We start from the raw sequence: 26,972 nt of genomic DNA, 5'->3' as shown, positions 1-26,972 counted from the left end.
CTGAGTGTGCACCAACATTTTTTGCTTTTATTTTAATTTCCAGCATTCAACCCTATTTTACTTTTGCTTTAGTATAAATAGCTTGACTGCTTTTCACAGCTGGCAAATAACACAGGTTGAGTTAGAGGCGAAACAGCAAAAGATTACAAAAGGGAAACTTGGAGTTGCACAGAACATTCAGATTCTGTACTAAGATGCTTTGTATCCCTTTAGAAAGAAGAAATGTTTTGTTTTAACAAAAGTTAATAAACTTAATTGGCAAATTCACAGAATAGTATGTCCAGCTGTTTTCCTTTGTAAATCAAGACAGAAATTCAATCCATTTGAAATGCACAGAGCTTAGTTTGCTAGTTTGACTTGAACTCAAGTTCTGTTGAAGGGTCATGAGGACTCGAAACGTCAACTCTTCTCCGCCGATGCTGCCAGACCTGCTGAGTTTTTCCAGGTAATTCTGTTTTTGTTTTTGTTTTAGTTTGCTAGTGGGTGGTTTTGCAATGTTTACTTTTGAATTGAGTTTAATGAAGTGAGGTTGCATTCCACATCTTGTAGCCAAAACTTAAAATTCTAATGCTGAGAGTTTTATGGAATATTCAGCAGGTCAAGGAAACTGATGAGAATTCTATGAACAAGCAAATGCAATGGCTTTTGTTTCAAGTTTTTGCTGTAGAATTTTAAATGCTTTTTCTTTGCTCTCTCATGCTCCATTTGACTTTATTTCTAGGAATTGCAGTCTTTACTAATATTTTTGTGTTGACCCAGTGACTAATCTCAAATGCTGCATTTTGTATATTATTCCGTCCTTCATTTCAAATGTTAGTTATATTTTGAATTAACTGTTTAATCAGCTGAAATATTCCTCCAGCACTGTTATTTTGGGTTCACGCAATTTAACATTCTTGATATGAAAGTCCTACAATAGCCAACCTCATTTCTCCAATCTTCGACCCTCACCAAAGCACAGTGAATTTCCTTTTTCAGAAGCTTAATAGAAATAATACTGGGCTTCAAACATTTCTGACACTCAAGTTCTTTTACTGTCCTTTTGAATTTGTAAAGTGAAAGATAAGATTGTTTATTAGTTCTCGATTGTTTGGCGCAGAGGAATCCAAATCATGATGAAGGGACCTCGAGCAGTCAACAAGCCCTGCAATCTGGCCCTTCAAGTCCAGACAACACAAGTTTAGTGACATTAATATTTACATTTGGATTTGAATTTTGTGGGACTCTTTGTAGCTGTAATATTAAATTGACCTTTAACTCCAAAATCAGAACACCAAGATCTGTTTGTGTCAGCCAATTCAACTACAGTGAGAATAAAAAGAGCTTTCAGTGCCTTCCATTATCTCAGGATATTCCAAATTGCTAACAGCCAATCGTTATTTTTATGTGTGTACTCACTGATATTTTGTAACCAGATATAGCAGTCAGTTTGCAGACCGCAAGCTCCCAAATACAGCAACAAGATAAATGACTGGTTAATGCTTTAGTAGTGTTGGATGAGGGATAAGTGTTTACTAGGATACTGGGTGAACTCACTTACTCTTAAGTACTGCTATTGTGTAAGGAACATATCTTTTATATTTTCTGTTGGACTATTGTAGAACTACAAGGACTGCAGGTTGTAAGACATGTCCACTGGGACATGATGAGAGATATATACAATGTTGCAGTCCTGAAACAGAAGAGCCATGAAAGACAGGATGGTGCCAGAAAGCAGTCCTGGACCAAGGGATAAAAGCAAAATACTGCGGATGTTAGAAATCTAGAACAAAAACAAAAATACCTGGAAAAACTCAGCAGGTCTGACAGCATCTACGAAGAGGGAAACAGTTGACGTTTCGAGTTCATATGACCCTTCATCAAAACTAAAAAATAGACCAAGGAAGCTGCCTGACAACAGTATTTTAATTGGCTCCTAACCAAGTGCCCAGGGTTTTGTGTGGTGACAGAGTGCAGCAGAAAAAAGCTCCTGGCCTACAAAGATAGCATCTAAAATCTCTTTTCATCATATGTCTATAACCTGCTCTCTCTCTGAGGAAACCCCTGTACAAAGGAAAAGGGGAAAACCACTGTTAGAGACATTGGAAAGCAAGTTCTCAACCAGTGAACTAAATACGCAAAGTGCTAGAAGACCACTTCATGTCATCAAGAACTGAAAGGAACTTGGAAGACATCGATCAAATCAACATATCAAATCCTGTACTCCAAATTAGTGCTATTGAACTGTTTTATCCCACCCTTAAAATCCGTGTGTTGTGTGTGACAAACCTGATGCATGTATTCTGTAAACCTCAATTAAACAGTCGGGTACAATTGCTGCAATTTGGTGGTTTGGTCAAACTTTTCACATTTGTCACAGCTTGGAGAGCAGTGGGGCTTCATATTAAAGCGCACTATGCCCAGTGAGTCGTGACAATAGGATCTTTTATCTTCCACCTGGGCTGGTCCATAAGGCTGCATGCTACATACAGGATTATTGGAAACATTTACACAAGAAGGATAGCCCCTTCAAAGAGGCACCCTGACACCTGTGGCACCCACATTCCCTAGTGGCAATCAGTATCTTCAAGAGAAAATTGGAGAACTTATTGTTTTAAAAAGCCACTGAAGCTGTTGTTGTTCAAACATTGAAAACCTATACTTCCAATAATTTCTACCATAAAACAAATGCGACTGCTAAGAAGGAATTAGCATTCACTCTTTTTGTTGGGTTTGAGAGTAATTTCCCTCAGTTTAAAATTGTTACAATCCTCCCTCATGCAAGGGCTAGAAAATAGCAGAGTCAGAAGCAGCTTGATTTCCATTTGCTACATTTCAATCTTAGTCATTCACAAGTTAATAACCATATTTCATCTCTGCAAATTAGTTGCACACTCATTCAGCAATCAAAACACTCGGGCATTAAAAACAAATGAACTGATTCAGAAATTCAAGCCCAGTAAGATGCTAGGGAAAGAATATTGGATGTAGAAGTGCTTTAGACAGTGGACATAGGCTCCTGGGGCCCATGCCTGAATCTGCCCGAGACTATTAGAGCGACAGCCATCTCTATATGCTGGTTTTCAAATGCCTAAATGAAATGAATATAGACAATTTCACATTTCTAGTGGGTGTGAATCCCCAGGATGGAATTAACTCTACTTGTTTTGAAATGTTATTAAATTGTCACTTTGCTCAAAGAGGCAGTAAGCCTGGCTGGTGTAGGGAAAGGCAAAACGCTCACGTGTGCAGTGAGGAGTTGCCACTCTGCTGTTGGGATTAAGGCATGTTATTGGAGCATGACACAGGGTCATTACAATACCTGATCCAGTGGTGCCTGATACTGAAACTGTGCGCCTTAAGTTGCAAAAATGGCAAATGTTCTCATATTGCAGAACTCACTTTATCACAGTGTTACCAAAAATAAAAGTCAAATGCCTTGGTTTAAATTTATCAGCAAACAAAGTCCAGGAGGGTCAAATTATTTACAAAATTTAAATAAATGATAGGATTGGATAATAAAATATCTGAATACCCAGCTCTGAGTCACTGTATTAATAGCCTCACTGTAATCACAACCTCAGGGTCCTTTGAGGTTTCTGTCTTTGTACCACACATGGCGTTATATAGAATGTACAGCACAGAAACATGCTATTTGGCTCAACAGTCTCCGCCAGTGTTTAAGCTCCACATGAGCACCACTCTTCACCTAAGCCTATCAACTTAAGTTTCTATTCATTTTTCCCTCTTTGATCAAATATCAAGGCTGTTTACCTTGGTGCATTAACTTGCCATAAGATCAAGTTAGCCAATTTTCTCTCTCCGGTCTTCTCTCCCTACGAAGGATTTTCAACATGCAACATGTTTACAGTGCCAGCTTGGCTCATAAGTAGCACCCTAATCTCTGAATCAATTAACCACAGGACTTGAGTGCATTGTCTAGGCTGATACACAGAACTGAGGAAGTGCTATATTGGTGCGGTGAAATTGGTCCTTCAAATAAAACATTAAAATGAAACTCTGACAGATGTAAGGGATCCTATGATATTATTCAAAAAAAAGTGTCAGTTTTCTCTGAATATAGGTTGAAATTTATTCCTCATTTAATACCTCTGAAACAAATTAACTGGTTGTTGATGTCATTGCTGTTTGTGGGACTTTTCTGTGTGCAAATTCGCTCCCATTTTGCCTACGTAACAGTAATGATTGCATTTCAAGAGCTAATTACAAAAGCAAAATACTGCAGATGCTAGATTTGAAATAAAATTATAAACATAAAATGCTGGAAATACTTAGCAAATCTGGTAGCCTTAGTAGAGAGAGAAAGTTAAACATTTCAGGTCAATGAATTCTGATGAAAAGTCATCAAACTGAAATGTTAACTTTGTTTCGCTGCACTGTTAATCATATTGTTAAGATACACAGATGAAGGGCATTGTTTAATTAAGCACTTTGAGCACATATAAATAGGGTACTGCTGGGACACTGGGTGTTGGAAGAAGAGGTACAAAGTCAATAAACACTCTCAGTAATGAAAAGCTCTGCATTGGTTTTGACTTCACCAACTGGCTTGGAATCTATCAGTGCACAGATGCTGCTCAAAAACAAATTAATTAGCTGTGAGGACTTGAAGTGCTATAAAAATATAAGTATTGTATGTTTTTAAATATTGTCCAACCATACTAATCTCAAACTTGCAACCGGGAATACCTTTCTGTAAATAGCTGGCTGACTTGTGTTCTGGCCCACCTGATTTCATTATGATTACATTGAATCTTACAAGAGCAGAAGTGGCCCATTTGTCCTATTGTGTCTGTGCTGCCTCTTTGAAAGAGTTATCCAATTAGAGTCCATTCCCCAGCATTTTCCCATCATCCTGCAACTTTCTCCTCTTCAAGTATATACCCAAATCCCTTTCAAAAGTTACTATTGTATCTGCTTCACCACTTTTTGAGGATGTGTTCTTGTCTGTAACATGCTGCATTTTAAAAAAAACTCCTCAATTCCCATGTGCATTTTTTGCCAATTTTCTTAAATCTGTATCAGCTGGTTCCTAACTTTCCTGCCTGGGGAAACAGTTTCTCACTATATACTTGATCTCAATCCCTCAATTTTGAACACCACAATGAAGTCTCTCCTTAACCTTCTCTGTTCTCCAGAAAACAAGCACAGCTTGTGTCATCTCATAATTGAAGTCCCTAAACCCTGGTACCATTCTGTATCCTCTCCAAGGCTTTCTGAAGTATTGCATCCAGAATTGGGCATGGTATTCTAGGCTGAGACCAATCAGTGATATGCAAAGATTTCCTAAAAAGTACCTTGCTTTTGTGCTCTCTTGCCCTACTTGTAAATCCAACGGTCTTATGAACTTCTGCCTCTCTTCAAAGATTCGCTTGTGGAAACCCCCCCCACCCCAGCCTCTTGGTTCATGCGCCCCTTAAAAATGGTACTATCTAATATATATTGCCTCACCCCATTTTTCTATCTTTGAAATGAACTACATTTCTAAATGTGATTATATTTTAACTGGTGGTTTTCATATAAGAAAATTAACTCACTAGAAATTGCGGACACACTAAATGCAGCTGTTACAGCTCTCGACCTATACTTCATTTTGTTAACCAGTAATTCAAATTGGTATTTGCTGGAAGCATATTGAAGTCTGAATCTTTGGATGATAACTTTATGGTTAACCCATTTGTCCGAAGGATGTTCTGAGTTGTGTTGTGTTGTCATTTTATGAATTACACTGTAGCTCCTGTTCTATCATTTAATAAATGTCTCCCTCTGTAATTTTCAATGTTTAAATTTCTTTGCTTTCCATTTTGTATTATCAGCTCTAGCTTCAACTGCCCTATTGAAGTGATCCATGAAAGGGAAAAGGAAGTGAATAGCAACATATTTGAATTGTTTAAACCTAAACTCAACTAGTTAGAGCTTCAAAATTTCACTGTGGTTCTATTAATTTCATTTCAGAAACTTTTGATTTCCAATTACTTCCCCTTGTTTCCCCTGAAAGCACTGACTCTTGATAGAGTAAGATTCCAGAAGCCCCCACCCCCCGATTTCCCCATCTGAGAGAACATCACTGAAGAATAGGCAATGTGGTGCAGTCACTTACTGTCATTACCAACTGAGTTGTTAGGGAGCTTCTAACCTTTTTAAAAAACATGAACGTGTTCACTGTTATAGAGTACATGCAATTGCTCAGATATTGTAATTTTTTAAAATGTTTTTTTCTTAAAAACTAGTCAGCATTTTAACAACAGTACAGCCTGTGTATCCCTTGAGTTTAGAAGGACAGGTGATTTCACTGAAACATATAATCTCCTTGGAGGGCTTCTTAACATGTTAGATGCTGAGGTGGTGTTTCCCCTGGCTGGACACCCTAGAATTAGGAGCCAGAGTCTCAGTGAGGGATTGGCTAATTAGGACTGAAATGAGAAATTTATTCACTCAAAAGTGTTGTGAATCTTTGGAATTCTCTACCTGAAATGGTTGTGGATGCTCAGTCAATGAGTATATTCCAGGCTAAGATTGGTAGATTTTTGGACACTAAGAGAATTAAAAGATGTGAAGATTGGGCAGAAAGCTAGAGTTAAGGCAAATGATTGGCAATGATCTTAGTAAATGGGATCAAAGTGCTGTATGGCCTTCTACTTCTATTTATGTTCTTATACAGTCCTACTTGGTTTGGTCTCTTCCATCACTAGTTCATGCATACAGACAGTGAAATATAACTGTTTGTAATTAAAATACTCACTAGACTTCTGTCTTAGCACAGAGCAGTAAAAAAATGTCAGAAGACCAGTGCTGCTGGTTGTCACCTTGTGCCTTGCATCAGTTTGCTGTCTATTACTTGTCCCCCAACATTCCCCCCCAACCCCCCATCCCCCGCCACCCCCCATGCCTACCATGCAGATTTGGTGAAATTTGGAAATAATTTATTCTTAGCAATGATGCACTAAGCTGTTAGAGAAAATTTGTTTACAATTTCTTCACCTTTTAACGATCAGCATATTATCCAAAATTCAATTTTGATTCAAGTGCCATTGGCACTACAATTTACATGGTCAGTTTCTTGTTACAGAAAATCTAGATTTTAAAAAAAATCTTCTGCTCACAAATAAAGGTTTGTAATTCTTTTAGTTCTCGAGCAAGCAGCTTTAACTGATATATTTTACTTGCCCATCATTCTAAAAGGCCTTCACCCCTTACAGGAGAATAGTTCAACATTTACCAGGAGCCCCTCTGATACCTTCTAAGTGACCATTATTCCTATATGAGCCTTTAGTGGTGAATGCCAGCAGATTATTTCATTGTGAGCTTGCACCCAGAGCATGGCACCTCTTGTGAGGAAGTGGGGTGGGGGGATGCCTACAGAATTGTATGCTGAGCACAAATTACTATCATGACATGAAAAAATTGGTTGTTGTTGGGCAGGTGGTTGCTATCTCTGCTTGGGAAAGGCACATTGATAGGTCTGCAGTAGACAATAGTGATTTTAAATGCTTATCTCTGACCAGATATCCTCCATGTGACTTCCAGTACACTAGTGGCAAGGATATCCTGGAAGTCAGGATGAGCGTATCTGCTTAAATCTGTAAGCTGGCCAAACATTATTAGTCCGCTGTTGTCAATGTAGGGAATTTTTGTTTAACTTTGCTTGAATATATGACCTTGTGCTTATTTAACAAGAAATAAAAAATATTGTAAACTAAAACTGCACTGCATGAATCAACATTGGTAAATGGCTGAAAGTTAATGGAGCAGTGGAACATAATGCACATGAGAAGAGGGAATTTTAATGTTAGTAGATATCATAAGACATAGCTGAATCAGTGACTGAGAAAAATCAAGCAATATAAGTATGAAACCTAGTGGTTGAAATAATTGGGTAGATTTGTCAAACTTACTAGCACTTATCTATCTCTGGTGTAAATGAATTGTCCACTTCGAAACCAAAATAATTCCTCAAGTAAAGCCCCTTTAAAGTAGTGTCATTTATAATACTCCAATTTGCTACTTGTTCTCTTTCTCACTCGAGCAGGGATCACTGGATTGTGAACAAGCTGATTTTTCTGCCTTCACCCCCCACACCCAATCACCCAGACAATTCAAAGTTTCTGAGGTGATATACAGCATTCGAATTGCCATTGCAACTAAGATGAGCGCGCTCGGTGTGTTCAAGCTCTATCCAAACTCATACAGAAAATTAGCCCCTGTGATGTCGCTGTAATGTTAAATGTGATCCGTTTCAAACTGAATTTGAATCTGTGATCGGGATGTCATAAAATTCTGTGGCTGACTTCTGTCACTTTCAGTTGCACTTCTTCGTAGTGGGTCGTGAAATTGAAAAACACTGTTAAGGTAGAGTAGGGAGAGATGAACTGTGCGTCTTACTTTGCTCTAACCTTGCATGAAAATGATTTCTTCTGGACCTTGAAATAGAAAATATCTTAAACATATTCCCTCACATATACCAAAACTGCATAGCTAGTAGCTTGCAGTACAGGAGCATGAAAGAAGATCTACAAACACTTCCTTGAGTTAAAAGAAACTGTTAATGTTTCTTAGAATTGTCAACTTTTGAACATATGTTATCCATGTATAAAGGCCATGTACTCTTTTTAAGGAAGGAAGAATAGAAAAAGCTCAAACCTCTATCAAAATATCTTGGTGGTTAATCTTGTGCTTTCAGATTGATTCCTGCAAAATACGTGACAGACAACACTATATAGGAAAAGTCAATCTGAGCCTGGAATGATACTAGATAAAATGGCCATAAGCTTTGAAACTTGGGCTACCCTTTCCTATCAGTATCAGCAGCTGAGCCAGTTCCCTCATTATATAAGTCAAAATGGGAACTGGTGAGCCCATCGCATTTTAAGATGGCCAGTATTTTCGAATTGCTGTCACCATTGTGTATTGAAAAAAGAAAGAAATTTGAACTTGCTAATATGGATGCAGCCTCTTGAGTTGCTCAGCGCGGATATTGACTGCAAGCAGTGGTGTTGACCAAGGCTGTGTGTTGCCTTTAAGTGAGTAGATTGGGTTCGCATGTCTAAGTGATTTGTAACTGGTGTCTTCTACATACAGCCATCTGCCCTGCATTTGTAAAGGCTGGCAATAACGAAAAGGAACTTTATCCTGTTGTAGCTACCGATTGTTGGGGGGGCTGCAGGTGTCGCTGGTTTGGGAATGAAAGAGGGAAAAAGTGCAGTTTCTCTTGGAAATCTTGTTTCATCTATGAGCCAAAATCTGCACGTGTTAGCACCATAGATATCTGTGCTCTCCACACTTCATGCCCCATTTCAGGGAGAAGGGCTGGATCAAATCGAGCAGGTCAGACAGCATTTGTAGAGAGAGAAAAACTAAGTTAATTTTTCAGGTCGATTGTGACGAGAGGCTTCTTCCTTTCAACTACGTTTATGTCATTTCTTCTCTTGCACTTCTGTTGACTTCATAAGCTTTGGTGAATCTTGGATATTTATGCAGGGAACTAATTGCTCCCTCCTTCCCTTATGTTTCCTGTTTTTGCGTCACGCGTTGCCTGGTAACTGGCATGGTAACCTCCATCTTTGTGTTCTCTTGTGAATAAGTGTAGACTGTTGTGATTTTAAAAAAGAGGCCAGTAACATTTTTATTGATTATTTTTATTTTTGTTTTGGAAATCTGAAAACCCAGGTATTTACTAAAAGCATGAATGCCACAAGGGTCACTGTTCAAAACAAAAGAATTTTACGATATAAAGATCATGAATGCTAATAACCATATCTTAGTTACATTAAAGATATTAAAAGTACAATGAATGAAGTTACTTTAAACCAAACTTGTTAGCTCAATTTTTATTCTGCACCCATCTGACTTGAGCATCAGACTTGAGTATTTTTTTTATCAGAAGTTGGAAGATTAACCACTTATGCTGAGTACTGTTTCAAAGATTTGTATAAGGGTTGAGATTTATTAGGCCTTCTGCTTACTTTCGGCAAGATGGTCCCTTCAAATGTCCTCCAACCATCCCAAGGTTAGAGACTCCCCATTGAACACAGGTGTCGCTAGCACCTTGAGCATAGTCACCTGTGGTCAGAATTCTGCCTCCCCCCCCCCCGCCCCCCCCCACCACCACCACCACCACAGAGGTTCCTCAGCTTGGCTATCCCAGAAGTCCAAATCACTGTTAGTAGATTCCTTCCGTTATCAAGGTTTTTAATCCCTTTTAGCCAGCACAGAGAAATTTAAATGAATTCTGGTTGAAAGCAATGTTGTCTGCAGATAGCTTGTTCTAAAACTAAACTGCTTGATGACAGAACACACCTAGGAGTCTACCCTGCCCTGTAATTAACTTCTTGTTGACCCTTTGCTTTACTGTTGTTTAATTTGTGGCAGCTTGGTCACATGATCCGTTACTGAAGCTAATTACTTTTTACAAGAAATCATCTTCCAGAGAAGCCTGGTTTTTGAAGAGGCCATCACCTCAACATAAAATGTAGGTTCCACCCCCACCCCCCCACATACCAAATACGTGAATCATCACAAGACTTATTGACTACTCACTGCAGATTTATTAGTTACCAGCTTGAAACTGCTTGAACTCATTTTTGCCCAATTTCTGTGCAGCTGTTAGAGTGGAGAGATAGCTTGGGATGGAATCAAACCCATGTCCCAGAATTGAACTCTTAATGTTTTGGTGTTGCTGTTATCTTAACTGTAGTAAGTGTCTTAAGATTCCATCATATTTCTCTTAACGGTATTGAATACACAAGTCAGTTTCATGAATGCTATCCTCACATCTGGAAAGTTCTGCAAACACTTCTCTTGCACCCCTGGACAGGATAGAATAAATAACTTCTCGTCTCGTCTGTCACCTCTTACTTCCAATCTCCTCCAGCTTTATTTGTGTTTTTCTATTTTGTCATTGCTCTGGCGATCTTTATTCCTTTGTTCAAAAGCTCCAAATGTGCTGTTCATCCTCTGTGTATTGAAACCAAGACTCACTGTATAATCTCCTCCACGTAACATGCTCATTCCTTGGATCTACATCTCCTTGCTTCCCTCATTTGTCAATTCCTTCCACAATCTACAGATTTTTAAAACCCAGAGTTAATGGATTTATTTATTTAAGGTATCGAGTAACTGAATTGCATATACCAGAAAAGTTTTGCGTAATCTCTGGTCTGTGCTGTTTGGTGATCTCAGATGGTGGATAGTCCAGATGTAGAATTGAACATAGAATTCTTGGGCTAGAAAGGAGAAAAATTGGGCGTTGCTGGTTCTGCACTTCGTTACTAATGCATGACCTAAAGTGTGCATGGTTGGTTGTAAGGTGCTGACAGAACTGCCTCAGCTGTTACCCTCTCCTCTTTCAACACCACTCAAATAGCCCACTGCATTTACTTTCTTTGTTTGCACATGAGGAATGGCCAGTTATGTAAGATGCAGAATACCTGTCCCTACTGGAGAGAAGGAAAAGTGGGGAAAAAATGGGGAATAAATAGCTAAATCCTTGAAGCTTACTCTCCTCCAAATGGCAGCTAATTCTTAAACTGTTTTCAAATTTTGTCCTGAAATATGGATTTTAAACCTTCATCTAGATGTTCTCAATTGAAAAAAAAAATAAGGAATATAATTGGTTGGTATCGTTGGTAGAAATGGCATTGAATATTTCAACCAGCAAAAGAAAACCTGATCAGGAAATAATTCGACGCATAGCCTTCCAATCATTCTTTAAGCTTGATGTTTCTAGATTGCATGTGTACCTACCTTTTTTTGACAACCGGTTAAAATGGTCAAGAGAGGTATATGTAGACCATCAGATTTAGAAAGTTACCATTAGAGAGGGTTGTTCACTTAGTGAAACAACAGATTAAAATATTTATCACAATAAAAGAAACATCCCATCAACTGTTACTGGGACAAATATGCACAATAAAAGGCAGTTATGTTGTGTGCCTTGTACTGCAGTGAAGCCAAAACCGCTTTGCTGTGACACAGTTATGCCATGAAATAAAAATCAAGTGATCCTTGTTTCAGTGTCTGTGTTTGGTGAGAGACAGCCTACTCCAGCATTTGCTCGTCCTGCTTTCTATCCTTAATGTCACTATTAGCACATTCCTTAGCTAATATCACCACCGTCAACACCCCTTTGTTCTTTTGTCTATGACATCTTTGGCAGCCTCTTCTTTTCCTCCACCTATCACTGACTCTCTCTACAGCTCTACCTGTCCCACCCCCCCTCAACCAGCTAATGTTTCACCTCATTTCGATATTTCCTCAGTTCTGATGAAGAGTCATATGGACTCAAAACGTTAACTGTGTTCCTCTCCGCAGTTGCTGTCAGACCTGCTGAGTTTTCCCTGCTATTTTTATTTTTGTTTCAGATTTCCAGCATCCGCAGTATTTTGCTTTTATCCCAGCATTTAACCTGTTGAATTTTGGGTTCTTCAAGCTGAGATATACTGATACTGAAGAACTTATGCCCGAGTGTTCATGTCAAACACTTCCGGACTGCATAGAACATTGAGCATCTTTCTGCCTGTTTCAAATTAATGGGGAAATATAGATTGCTTTGCAGTATAATTGGGCCCACTTACGATAGTTAGCAAGGCCGTAAAAAAAGCTAACCAAGCTTTATTTCTAGATGGATAGAGTTGGAAAGTAGGGAAGTTATGCTAAACCTGTATCCAGCCTTTGTTAGACCACCCTAAGAGTACTATGTGCAGCCTGGTTGCCATATTATAAAAAGGATATAGAGATGTTGGAGAGGGTACAGAGAAGATTTACAAGGATGGTACCAGAAATGCATGGGCGTATACATTAGGCAAGGATTGATAGACTGGGTCTCTTTGTCTTGGGGGGGAAAAAAGACTACGTGAGGGCATGACCTAATAGAGTTCTTTAAAATTGTAAAATGTTTTGATGGAGTGGACACAGAATGTTTCCTCTTTTGGGGCAGAGCATAACGAGAGACCATCAATATAAGGTAGTCCAAGAAATCCAAGTGGAAACTCAGAAAAACCTTCTTTATCTAAAGAGTGATAAGAATGTGGAACTTGCTACCATAGGAATTGTTTGAAGTGAATAGTATAGATGCATTTAAGGAGAAGCTAGAAAAGCATTTGATAAAGAAGGGAATAAATAGTTATGGAGGTAGATTTAATTGAGGAGATTAGAGTGGAGCATAAGCACTAATATGGACGGTTGGACTTCATGGCCTGTTTCTGTACGATATATCCTATTCACTGTAATATAACAACATTTGCTAGGAGAGAAACTTTATAAAGCTAAATTTCAAAGTTCACAAATTTCCCACATATTTCCTTGAACTCTTTAAAGTTATAAAGGGCTGTTAGAATAGTTGCTTCTGCACTAAGATTCATTGCCATTTTGGTAGTGTTTAGCAGAGCGCTGTTGCTATTTCTCTGTAAGTACTTGTGCTTCGCACTTTGTTTTCTCTGGAATCTGAAAGGGGTACAGAGTTGGCAGTGTAACAGCACTGCCAGTTTGCATGTTGTTAAAGCAGGTGCCAGTGTCAAGTTAGTATCTGAAGTGATGTGTTTAAATGCCATTTCTAATAAGGGAGTAGTAGACTGACAAGCATATCATACTCATTTCTGCAATGAAATAAATGATTTATTTGATTTGAAATATAATCAATCCAATAAAGTTGTCCTTTAGCTGTGCTGGCCACCTAAAAGTCCTATTGCAATTTTTTAAATAAAGTGAAGTGACAAGTGACATTGTATTTTGAAATTATAGTACTCCAAGTGTTTGAAAACGCTTAATAATGGAAATAATAGACTTTGGCCAACAAAATCGGTCATTTTCTCTAAACTAGTCATTCGTCTGACATGTACTAAACGAAGTAACATAATGGCATTCAGCATAAGCATACTCTTGCACCACCTCGAGGTCAATTTCAGAGGAGAGCCATTTTTGTTGCAACCTGCAGCACAACTCAATTTAGCTTATTTGTGCCAAATAGGACCAGTAGTACTTAAACTAATATACTTCTTTGGTGTTTTTTTTCTGAATTCATCATCTGAAATTGCTTCCACAACTACCAGTGACAGCTGTAATCAATGGTACTTCACCCTTTTTGTTAACAATGCAAGCTGCAGTTTGGGTTTCCAGCCAGGTAGTATCCTGCTAGCTTGTTTCTTGTCTGGCTGGAACTCCTAATAGTCCTGTTCAGATGAGAGCTGTGGGCACGTGTAGTTTAAGCATGCACAGTGCTCCTCTCCGAGCAGTTGATATATATGTTCAGTGTTCCTATATTCAATGTTGAAATTAACAGAAGGCAGGTTTGAAAGTAAAGCGAGGCACTCCCAGACATGAGGCTTGTTACTGTACTGGAATTACGCTCTGCATGGTTTAGAACCAATGCAACCATTGCTAAATATCTCCTTAGCGTTGGTTCTGGCCCTAACTCTGTATTTATACTACAAGTTCAATATTGCGATGTTAGCGCCAACTTGCTTATAAACTGGCCAAAACGAGTTCTTCAGGTTCAGTTGAATTTGAAAGGACAACATTTATAATTCTATTGTTCAGTGCTCCTTGTAGTACAAGTGGACATACTGTTCAAATTTTACCATTAATTTCTCAATCCTTCTGCCTCCTTATGTCGTCTTCACAACTTACTTTCCTGCCTATCTTTGTGACATCAGCAAATTTAGCAACTATATCTTCGGTCCCTTCATCCAAGCTATTTATGTAAATTATAAAAAGTTGAGGCCCCAGCACTGATCCCTGTGGCACACCACTCATAACGTCATGCCAACCAGAAAAAGACCCGTTTATGCCTACTCCCCACTTCCTGTTAGCTAGCCAATCTTCTATCCATGCCAATATGTTACCCCTACACCATGAGCTTTTATTTTCTGCATTAACATTTTATGTGGCACCTTATTAAATGCCTTCTAAAAATCTAATTACATTACATCCATAGGTTCCCCTTTATCGACAGCACATGTGACCCCTTCAAAGAACTCCAGTAAATTGGTTAAATGTGATTTCCCTTTCACAAAACCATGTTGACTCTGCCTGATTATCTTGAATTTTTCGAAGTGCTCTGCCATAACACCTTTAATAATAACTTCTAAATTTTTCCCTATGACAGATGCTTTCTGTTTGTCTCCCTTTTTGGATAAAGGAGTTGCATTTGTTATTTTCCAATCTAATTGAACCTTCCCCAAATCTAGGGAATTTTGGAAAATTAAAACCAATGCATCAACTATTTCACTGGCCACTTCTGTTAAGACTCTAGGGTGAGTTCATCAGGACTTGGGAATTTGTCAGCCTGTAGCTCCAACAATTTGCTAGACCACTTCCCTGGGGATTATAATTTTCCTGTGTTCCTCCCTCCCAATTCCTGATTTACAGCTATTTCAGGGATGTTACTTGTATCCCCTATAGTAAACACTGATGCAAAATACCTGTTCAATTCATCTGCCATCTCCTTATTTTCCTTTATTAATTCCCCATACTCACTTTCTATAGGGCCAGTGCTCGCTTTGTTAATTCTTTTCTTATTTAAATATCTACAGAAACTTACAATCTGTGTGGTTTGCAGCTGGTGGCTTTACAATCAATAAGGACTGTAAGCAAATTAAGCACGAGTAATTTTGGCTTTCCCTTTGGAAAGAAAATGTGTTGCACTAAATAGTGATGCTTTAACAGTGTGAGGTCTCGTGCTAGATTGGATGTGAGCTGGCAAGGAAATGGCATATGTTCTTTGACTTGACAGAGATATTGAAGAGCAGTGGCCTCTTCCTTTAATATACATCTGTTTCCTTCCAAGGGAGTCAGTATAAAATAATACAGGAAAATATAGTGTCATGCCTGTAAATATTTTCCCATACTGCAAAACATAAATGCAGGACTGGGGCTCACAGTTAAAGCTGCACTTTTTAGAATATGATCCTGTAGTTTTCTGCAAAGTACCTGATGTTGTGCAATGCGTGTTGACAGCTGAGGAGGGTAGTGCGGGCAAAGATTTGTATGAACCTGTAAAATATTTGTGAAATTTCAACTGTGTTCCTAGAAATAAAGATGCACATGTTGATATCCAAATCCTTACAGAATATGCAACTTCTATGTACATTGAATTGCAAAATAAATCATTTGATAAGTGGCCTTTAGAAGCTTTGGAAATTCAGGCATTTCATTCAACAACTGCTTTTTCTTCCTGTTTGTTGTCCCCTGAAGACGTTCCTTGCTGGAGTATGGCATCAGCGCTCTTCAATGCAATGCCCAATTGGCAATTAGTCAAGTGAAAGCCAGATGATGAAAATAGGCTTACCATTCAACCATTTTGTGCCACCATAGTGTGTTAGATCCTCACTGAACATTTATATAATATGCTTGAGCATTGGATCTATGGATAACAATCATTGATAGGGAAACCTGGTTGATTTTCCCCACACTAATCCACAATATTGAGGATAATTGGAACTCTAATTAACACTGTCCTTGCTGAGATCAAATATCTCAATAGGGGCCACCAAATCTAATCTGGTGCTTTTCTCATTAAATATAATCAGATTGCATTCATCTGCTCTTTTCCCCACTCCCAAAAGCATGTTCCTGATAATTTCAGCATTTCACCATTTTTGTACAAATTTATACATTGTGCCCTTAATGATCCTGCAATTTATTTTATCCATTCATTGCATGTTGGCATCACTGGCTAGGCCAGCGTTTATTGCTCATCCCTTATTGCCGTTGAGAAGAAGATGATGAACCTCCATTCTTGAACTGCTGCAGACCGTGTGGTGACAGCACTGCCACAGTGTTGTTAAATGAGGAGTTCCAGAATTTTGATCCAAAAATTATGAAGAAACAGCAATATAGTTCCAAGTCAGTTTCGTGTGAGACTTTGGGAACTGTAAGGTAGTGGTGTTGCCATGCTCTTGCTGCCCTCTTCCTTCTTGTGATAGAGATTGCGCGTTTGTAGGGCGCTGTCGAACGAGGCTTGAGGAGTTGATGCAATGTATCTTGTGGATAGTACACACTGCAACCATGGCAAACTGAGGCGCAGTGAGTGAATGTTTAAGATGCTGGATTAGGTGCCAATCAAGCGTGCTGCTTCTCAAATTATGTAGAAAATTTTGAGTGGTATTGTAGCTGCACTCATCCAGGCAAGAGGCAAGTATTCCATCATATTCCTGACTTGTACCTTGTATATGGTAGACAAGCTTTGGTGAGTCAAAATTTACTCACTGCAGAATTCCCAGCCTCTGACCTGCTGTTGTACCACCGTATTTATGTGCCTGCTCCAGTTAAGTTTTCTTAGATGGCGGTAGTATTTTTCACCCATGAATTCTGCACTACTCCAGTCTTACAACTCTTGCAGAGACATATGAACATAATTTTCTGAACAATGTATTGACCATCTTCTGAACAATGTATTGATTTACCAAATATGGTCGTCTATGTAAAACAGTATGACTTTCTTAATTAGATTCCTGTTCTGATGCTGAATCTGAATCTACTATGCCAGTATTTAAACCAACGCATTATATGGCCTGTAGACCTTAGCCCACATTTCCACTTGTTTCCTTTCATGGCTTTTTTTTAACTCATTGAGCCCCATTCATTGCCTGTCTGTTGGGATGTTAACTCAGCTGGAAATTACAGGTGCTGTCTCTCATTTTCTTACTTTTACACTAAACATGATAAAGATAGGGTTACTTTAGCTTTCGTACAGCAAATGCCATTTAAATAGAACTAATTAATTTAATTAATATTTCCATAATTTTTTTTAGGTTCAACCCTGCAATGGCACAGAACTCAAATCATAGAAAAGGAACCTCAAATTAACTTTTTTATGCTTTCAGCTTAAACAATGTAGTTCATCCACATCTGAAACTTTATCCTGGCATTCTGTGTGCACTCTTGGTTTGGCCAGTGCACATGAAAAAATGATTGTATCAGGGTGTAAACGCAAAATAACTTTCTGATGCTGAAGGGTCATGGCAATCAATCTACAGCCAATGTGATGATGCCCTGAGAAGAGACTAGCGTTCTGAAATTGGAGCAATATTTTTATTGGAGCCCTGAAGGTCAGGAGCCAAAAAGACTCAGTTTAAAAACAACAGGTCTTCCTAACTGCCAAATGTAGCAAATTCAATAGTTGTATTTATTTATTTATTTAATTATTCCTATTGACATGTAAGGCCTACATAATAGATGGCAGTATCAGATCAATATAAAAGTTCTCTCTTTTCTGGCTGCTGGAAACTCCTCAGTTCCACTTGTAATTTACCTTAAGTGGCAAGATTGAAATTGGGTCCTTATTGTTTGGGGATTTGTAGCCACAGACTCTTGTCCCGTCATCCAATAGTGCAGTGCATTGCAGAGAAATTACTGTCAGGTAAAAAACACTGATTGGAGCTGTGACCCCTTAACAAAATAAATAAGTAAATAATTCTAGAATAAGAACAAGCTTGGCTGGAGGTTTTCATATTGCAGGTCCTTATTTATTTGTTTTCCAGAGTATGAGTGATCATGCCAGATTGAAATCTAATCTATACAATTGGTCTTCCCCGCGTGTAATCATGGAACAATATTTCAGTCTAGTCTCAAAATAATCTATTTCCACTCAACCACATAGAACACAGATCTCTATGTCTTGAAATGGCATTGAGTCTTTTAGCCAAATATATGTTTGGCACGGGAGATTTTTGTTCTATGTTCATTTAAACTGAAAAAAATACAGCATTATAATTCTAAATGCCATTGTGTTTGACAAAATAGCAAAAATGCCAGAAACGCTTGGCAGGTCAGGCAGCATCTATGGAGAGTGAGAAACAGAATGAAAGCTTCAGATCGATGACCTTTCATCATGTGTTTGCTGATAGTGTTTTGAGCTCTAAGACTAGGATGAAGTACTGGTGGGAGCAATTTGAAATGATGAATTGCAAATTTCACATGAATTGGTAAATGCCTCCAGTGGATACTGGAGCAGGAATTACAGGGATTATAGGAAATGCAATTTTTATGAACAATGTAGTTTATGAAAATTGCAGGGCTATGGGGAAAGAACGGGGGCATGAGAGCAGCTAAGTGGCTCTTGTGGGGAGTCAACATTATCTTAATAGGCAAAATAAAGACCTCCTGTGTTGTAGCCATTTTATGATTCTGTGGTCGGAGTTATAATCAGCCGTTGAAGCTTGGTTAGAAAATGTGTCCTAGGGAGATGTGTGAAAATGTTATTTAGGCTTCTTCATTCCTATGTTTTCTGAAAAAAACAGGTCTTTGTGATATTTGCTGCCTTGTACATTTTCAAGGTTTTCTGTTCATTTTTTAAACTTTCAACACTTCTGTTTTTCCCTTCCTCCACTTTGATGTCTCAATCTCTGCAGGCTACTAATGTCAAATTGTTGGCTGCATTCAAGTTATAGAAAGCTTTTCTCGTATCATTTTTTTTGACTCTTTGTTCGAGAATTAGCGCAGAAGGTGGAAGGTACTGTACCTTTGGGTGTAAGCATCACCCAAGAAACGAATATTACAACCACACTTAGACATTGAATGGGTTAGTAAGTTTGAAACTAAGATTTGAGAAAACTTTTAGCAACTACAGTCATGGACAGGGGAGAGAGGCAGAACTGAACCCCTTTATTTTGTCGCCGTCAGTCTGAAAGCAGGGGTGTTTTAATTTTTTGAAATGGACTGTGGTGTGTTTCCCAAACCCTCTGATTGTGTGGTCAATTTTTAAACTGACTCAAAGCAAACTATCCAAGGTTGACTCAGAAGTACAGTTTATTCACACATTCAAACCTGAGGAATGGTCACAACTTCATACACACGTGCAAGAACCAATACGAAGTTTTTACAACTATAAGTAACTTAAAAGAAAAAGCACCTTAGATATGGATATCAGTTCACATGATTCCCAGAGTCCAGAAAGTCAGTGACTGTTCCTTTATAGAGGAGATACGGTTGACACGGGTTCAGCTAACCACAGCAGGAGTTGCAGAATCCCTTTAAAGTTGATGGAGATGCAGCACAATGAGCTTGGTATATAGAGACTTGGTCTGCTCGGCAGGAATGTCCCCGAGAAAACAGGCTTCGAGGAGGCTTAACCTTGATACTGGCAGTTAGTCAGCCTGGAGTTCTGCTTTGATGTTTGCAGGCTGGAGTTTAAACAGCAGACTGAGTTGCGAGTCTAGAAATGTGGTATTAAAGTTTTCCAAAGGCCAGAAGCTAAAGTCACGTGATATTGCCCATTAATGAGTCATTTGCAGGCTAACTATCAGTTTCTATGTCTCTGGTCAAAATTCATTGTTCACCTTAGGGGATAGATGGTGGCTATTAGCATCTTTGCCGTTGGAATGAGTCTTGATGGCTCTCCCTTTGTTACAGGATCAGGCTGGGGAGACAGATTGTCTGCTGGTCCTAGGTTTCGTCGATTGCAATGTATCCTCACAATAAGAGGTGTGACATTCCACAAGGATGAGGGTTGAGCTTTTGCCCAGTAACTCCTATTAGAAATTTCCAGAAACTAGCCAACTTGTGAATCATGTGACCTGTAGCAGCCATGTTTTGATTCAGCAAGGCCCACTTTTTAAATAAGCAAGAAGGTAAGGTTTGGTTTAAAATAAAAACAGTATTACCTGGAAAAACTCAGCAGGTCTGGCAGCATCGGCGGAGAAGAAAAGAGTTGACGTTTCGAGTCCTCATGACCCTTCGACAGAACTAGTTCTGTCGAAGGGTCATGAGGACTCGAAACGTCAACTCTTTTCTTCTCCGCCGATGCTGCCAGAGCTGCTGAGTTTTTCCAGGTAATTCTGTTTTTGTTTTGGATTTCCAGCATCCGCAGTTTTTTGTTTTTATCTCAAGGTTTGGTTTAAACAGCTTATGATCTCTTATGTCTCAGGGACATGACACTTCATTTGAAAATGCATAATAAAATGTTTCCCATGTTGAATAAACTTCAATTTAAATTTAAAGAATTTTAGTGTTTAAAATGTTGCCTGATTTTTCTCCCAAAGCAAAGTTAGAGGAGGTCTCCGAAAGCTCCATGCCTAGTGAGAAACTAAACCGGGAAGGCCCATATAATAAAAGCAAAATACTGTGGATGCTGGAAATCTGAAATAAAAACAGAAAATGCTGGAAAAACTCTTTAGGTCTGGCAGCATCTGTGGAGAGAGAAACCGAGTTAATGTTTTGAGCCCCTGTGACTATTCAGGCCCATGTTTGATTCCTGCATTTAGTCACAGTTGATTTGTATATGTGTACTCGTATTCTACTGCTGCAATTTCTCAGCGTACATGCCTTCTGCAACTGGTTAGTTCCAAAGAGTAGGGCCAAGCTGACTAAATGTCTGCCACCAATCATGGAGTTGATATACAGGAGTCTAGAGTCAAGAATTCTGGAGGACAAAGGAGGTAATCTGAGTCTAGGAATGTTAAAAAGATAAGATGTTGGGGGGGATTTGAAGACGAATTTTAAATTAATTTTCATGAAATATTGATGGTTACAGGTCTGTCACTGGTATTGGAAATAATTGAAGAGGCAGTGGCATAGTGGTATTGTCACTGGACTAATATTCCAGAGTCCCAGGGTAATGTTCTGGGGATCCGGGTTCAAATCCCACCATGGCAGATGGTGAAATTTGAATCCATTAAAAATCTGATAATGACCACCAAACCATTGCCAACTGTCATAAAAACCCCTTTTGTTCACTTATGTCCTTTAGAGAAGGAAAACTGCTGGTCTGGCCTACAAGTGACTCCAGACCCACAGCAATATGGTTGACTCTTAAATGCCCTCTGAACAAGGGCAATAAGGGATGGGCAATAAATGCTGGCACAAACCATAAATGGCATGAACCTTGAACTAATTTTTTTAAATTCGAAGGGATGAATTTAAGACTTTTTTTTACACTTGATGCTTCTGTAGTCTGGGATCTGGAGTTCACGGCTTGCTTTCTCATGAGCCAATGATTCTGAGGGCAAGTGCTGTTTTAAGCCATACAAATGGGGGAAACCAGTGCACAAATGTATGGCTCCCATGACTCAAAATAGAGAAGTGGTAATTGTTTAAGTACCTAAGGAGTATCAGATTAGAAATGTATCACAATGTATACAGTTTACATGGAATTTTACTTGTACTATTGGTATCGACTCTAAACCAAATAACACCACATTTTGAAAGATCTGTTCCAGTTGCCTTCAATTGTAGCCTTTGAGTTCCACGAAGAGTTTTTAATTTGATTGAAGATTCAAAACTAATTTTGTTTAGAGATTAATAGAATTGGGAGCATAATTTTATTTGATGCAGTGTCAGTAAAAGTGGATGAGTGAATATTTGAAGCTGTTTCATTGAAGTAACTTATTTAGATAATGCTATCTCCTATAGCATTGCCTGGCAACAATAAGTGAGCCCATCTTGAGTCACCTCAGTTGCTTTTAGAGGCGGACTAAGGCTTGGATTGTCAAGCTTGTTTTCTTCTTTGAAGCGGTCTCTGACTAAATGCCCATAGTGCAAACACGAGCTAGCAAATGAAGTACAAAGCTGAGCTATACAGACCAGAGAGTTCCCAGTTCCATCTTCAACCTGTCATGATTTGGCTGATCTTATCAGGGGAATCAGTAGGGGTGTTATACTTGATCAGTGCCCTTAGGCCAGGAAAGGGAAAAATCCAAGCAATTTTTTCCTCTTCTGATGTATTGTCCAGTGACTTCAGCTGAAAATTATGTGGGTGCATGTCAGAACGAGGACAAAATCAGATTTTGCTCTCCTTTCCATGCCTGTTGACATTAATTGTCTCCACTGATATGAAGAGTGATCACTTGAGTCAATGTGCTGTGTCACGAAACTATCATATATTTCATAATATTATTGTGGGATACTGCAAAGTGTGTCTCTGATTTAATTAAATTAGAGATGGATAGACTGCAAGGTTGAAATTATCAGAAGAGGTGTAAAAAGGCATTTGAAATGCTAATGAGTGAGCTAGAGTAAAGTCAGCAGATAGGGCGTGAATGAAATTTGCATTTTTACATGAGGGGAAAAGTTGTTGGACTTTCAAAGAGACATGATAAGGTTTTTATGATGGGCAAGATAAATAGGGCAAGGTTATTATGTTGATTTTTCCCAAAAGTGCTGACCATAATGACAGCATAAAAGATTTTTATATTATGGGAAAGGTAAATTCCAAAGACATGGGGGAAAGCAATGGGATTTACAGATTAAAGAGGAAGAAATTTTTTTAAAGAAGGATGGGAGGTTGTATGGTGTGCGGCCACATGAGATCTGAAAGATACAGTGTGTGAAACAGACTTGGGGCAAAGCCTGTAGCCACTTAGCAGAAGCCTGCTGTTCTGGTAATCAAAGTTGTGTTAAAAGCCTTTGGAATTCCACTGCTGAGTAGATGCTTGTGGTAACCTTGCTGGATTGTCTCTCTAAATTTAAATCTATTTTAGACTGTTGCTTTAAAGGGGGTGCGTTGTGGGGAGTCTAGTTAAGTAGGAATTTTCGGAATTGTTATAATATGTAACTGTGTAACTGTAATCTTGTGTATGTGTTTTATTCTTTTAATGTTTTAATTTAATTTTTAAAATCTCTAAAGGTGTTAGTGGACACATTATTTCTGAATTCAGTGCACAAACCTTCTCGTAATAAGGACAAATTGCAAAACTGTTAGGATGGCGTGGCCAAGTTTCCTTTGTGGATTTGGTCAGCCTGGCAAATACCACCTGCTAGTATCATAACAGCTGAAATCGATGATATTCAGGAGCCGTACTTGACATGAGTTAACAGCCTTAAGGAGAAATTAGTAAAATGAGAATGTACATTTTTATTATATTTGTCATCTTGTGTAATAGACAGTTTTGCTGAGGCTCTAATACATAAGTAGGAAGATACAGTAGATATGTTAAGGTCGTCAGCTTGAGTTCTGTTTTCATGCCCTATGCCCCACCATGGGAGGAGTTTTGCATTGTGCTAAAAGTATAAAGTTGGTGTTTTTCGCCTGTCATGATCTTGCCTAATGAACTTTATGTGGCTCTGCTTAAGCGTAGGCGGAGAAATTAATACTTCTAGGAGACAGTCATAGACCAACCACTGGATTTCATTTCAAGAGAAATAAGAGTGAAGCAATGTTAAACTTATATAGCATCTTGGTTAAAACTAATTTGGAGTATTGTGAACAATATTAGTCTCCATGTATTAAAAACATATAAAGGCATTGGAGAAAGTCCCAAAATGGTATACCTGAATGATAGGTATAACCTCTCAGTTCTACTATCAGGAAAGATTGAACGGGCTGGGGCTCTTAACTTGAGAAAAGAGAAGACTCGGAGGTGACCTGATGGAGGTCTTTAAAATCATGGAAGGGTTTGATAGGTGAGACATGGAGAAGATGATTCTATTTGTGGGTGAAATCCAAACTGGAGGCCATCATTGTAAGATTCATTCATGCGTGTGTGCTCTGCCCGAAGGCAGGTCCTTGTCTGATTGTCTACTGATGCTTCATCCTGAGTCCTTTTCTTGGCAGTTTTTTGTCCGTGGTGGTTTGCCAATGCCTTCCACTGTCTGGTAGGGCGAGGAGGCAAGCCCCAAGTATACCTTAGCCGGAATGAGAATCTGAACCACACATACACCATCTAGCCGGCTGAACTAACTGTGCCCCCATCCCCAATATAGGATGGTCACGAATAAATCTAGTAGGAAATTCAAGACTAACATCTTTACTCAGAGAGCCACTAGAATGCAGAACTCACTTCCACAGGTAGTAGTTGAGGCAAATACCATAGATGCATTTAAGATTAGCACATGATGGTGAAAGAAATAGGGGGGCATGTTGGGGTCAGATAAAAAGAGGTGCGAGGAGACTTGTATGGAGCATACCATTGGGCTAAATGGTCAGTTTTTGGTGTGTGGTACTTACGAATATGTTATAAAGTCATTATTGCAAAGCAGGAGGCCCACTGAGTTCATGCCAGATCTCTTTGGAGTAACCCAATCATTCCTTGTCCTCCTCTCTATCTCTATATCCTGCAATTTTGCTTCCCTAAAGTTCCATCCAATTTCCTTTTAAAGTAATTCATCATCTTTGCACTTTTTGTGATACTTCATATTGAAAGCTAGCCAGTACCAGTAGGACTATGCCCAAACATAAGTCAATGCCTTCACAAGCAGAAGGGAGAACAAAAATAAAAATTTGAATAGCTGTGATTGCATAAGGACACCGTAGGGTAGTGGTTTTCAAATTTGGCTGTGTGGGATGTATCATTGGGATGCCTGAGTTTAATTTCTGAATAGCAAAGAAAAGCAGCCCTTCTTGCAGGAAAATTTGTTACTTCAATTCATGGTAAACCAACAACTATAAAATGGAGAATTTTCCAGATCCTGTTTGCAGTACATCTAGCTTCAAGCAAATGCAAATTTGATCTTGTGGACTTTTGTATCTCTGGATTCTAGTTCAAAAGAATTTACTAAAGATGTTCATATCTTTGAAATGTGATCTTTCTCCATATGACTGGAAGCATGATGTTCATATTTATTTTCTGTGCAGCTGAGCCCTGTTAGATTACGTGGTCAACCTGTGGACTTCCAAGAGCCTTTCAATGTTGGCCCTCATTGAAGCTCATTGAATAAACAAATTATTGACCTGGTTAGGAAATTTGTTTAGTTGCAGAAGACCAAGCATAGGGATAATGAAGAGGCAGTCCAGTTGACAGATTCACCTTAGGGCAGACCACTGTACATAACTTGCATTATATTCAAACCATGTGATCAGAGCCATTGCCACAGAACATCTGCTAATCTAACTTGAGACAACTGTTGGACCACAAAAAAATCAGACATCCTATCTAATTGCTGTAAGGCTTCAAGAGTTTTATAATGTTGGTATGATGGTGATGTGGCATGGCATAGGGTCCTGTAAGTTCTGATACAATTTCTTATTTTGCAAGTTCATGTGATTTTGTTTTGTTTTTCCCTAGCTTGTCAGTGAAAAAGTTGGTGGTGCAGAAGGAACCAAGCTTGATGAAGACTTCAAAGAGATGGAGCGGGTAGGTGAATTACTGGACTTGCTTAAAATCAATCATGATTGGGGTGGAAAAAATGGCACCCAAAATATGGCAGAGGGGCCATTTGTTGTCTCACTGTCTCTCCCTCTGTCACCCCGATCATTCTTGGTGGATTTTCTATCCCATGTATATCTGGGTTTGTACAGCTATGGGATGTTGACAGAGTTAAGATTTGATGCTAACTTAAGATGTTGGAGCAGGAGTAGACCATACGACCTCTGAAGGCTGCTCCACCATTTAATACAATCATGGCTGATCATCTGCCTCACTCTCCAAATCCCTTTCTTCCTTCTGCGTGACTAAAAATCTGACTTTCTCGGCCTTAAGCATATTCAATGATGGAATTGTCTCTAGGGTAGAGAATTCCAATGATTTACAATCCTTTGAATAAAGAAATTTCTCCTCATCTCAATCCTAAATAATCAGCCCTTTATCCTGATACTGTGTCGCCATGTTCTAGATTCTCCAGCCAGGGAAAGAATCTGTGTCAACCCTGTCAAGCCCCTTCAGAATCTTGTATGTTTTGTTGAAATCACCTTGCATTGGTCTAAACTTCAGAGAATATACAACCAGTTTACTCAGCCTCTATCATAGGACAACACTTATATGCCAGGAATCGATCCAGTGAACTTTCCCTCTTCTGCCTCTAAAGTAAGTATATCCTTCCTTGGGTAGGTTGCCAAAACTGCGCACAGTACTCCAGGTGTTGTCTCACTAAAGCCTTGTAGAATTGTAGCAAGGCTGTCTTATTCTGGTACTCCGATCTCCTTGCAACAAAGGCCAACAAACCATTTGCCTTCATAGTTGTTTGCTGTACCTGCATGCTAACTTTGTGTTCCTTGTATGCGTACGCCCAAGTGCCTCTAAACATCAACATTTACAGGTTTCACACCTTTTCAAATATACTCAGCTTTTCTATTCTTGCCTCCAATTAATAACCTCATGCTTTCC

The 26,972-nt window shown here is 38.9% G+C and overlaps 1 protein-coding gene across 1 annotated transcript in view; it reads left to right on the top strand.

The window, feature by feature from the left end:
- Positions 1-26,972, top strand: part of sh3gl1b (SH3-domain GRB2-like 1b) — a 126,392-nt gene that overhangs the window by 39,237 nt on the left and 60,183 nt on the right. Inside the window, exon 2 of the mRNA XM_041204672.1 lies at positions 25,935-26,003. Within this exon, the coding sequence (XP_041060606.1) occupies positions 25,935-26,003 (69 nt within the window). The remainder of the gene's footprint in view (positions 1-25,934; positions 26,004-26,972) is intronic.

This window comes from Carcharodon carcharias, chromosome 14, assembly GCF_017639515.1.
Source record: "Carcharodon carcharias isolate sCarCar2 chromosome 14, sCarCar2.pri, whole genome shotgun sequence".
In the NCBI taxonomy this organism is placed as follows: Eukaryota; Metazoa; Chordata; class Chondrichthyes; order Lamniformes; family Lamnidae; genus Carcharodon; species Carcharodon carcharias.
The sequence above is the reverse complement of the archived record's forward strand: the minus strand, read 5'-3'. Positions and strand labels throughout refer to the sequence as shown.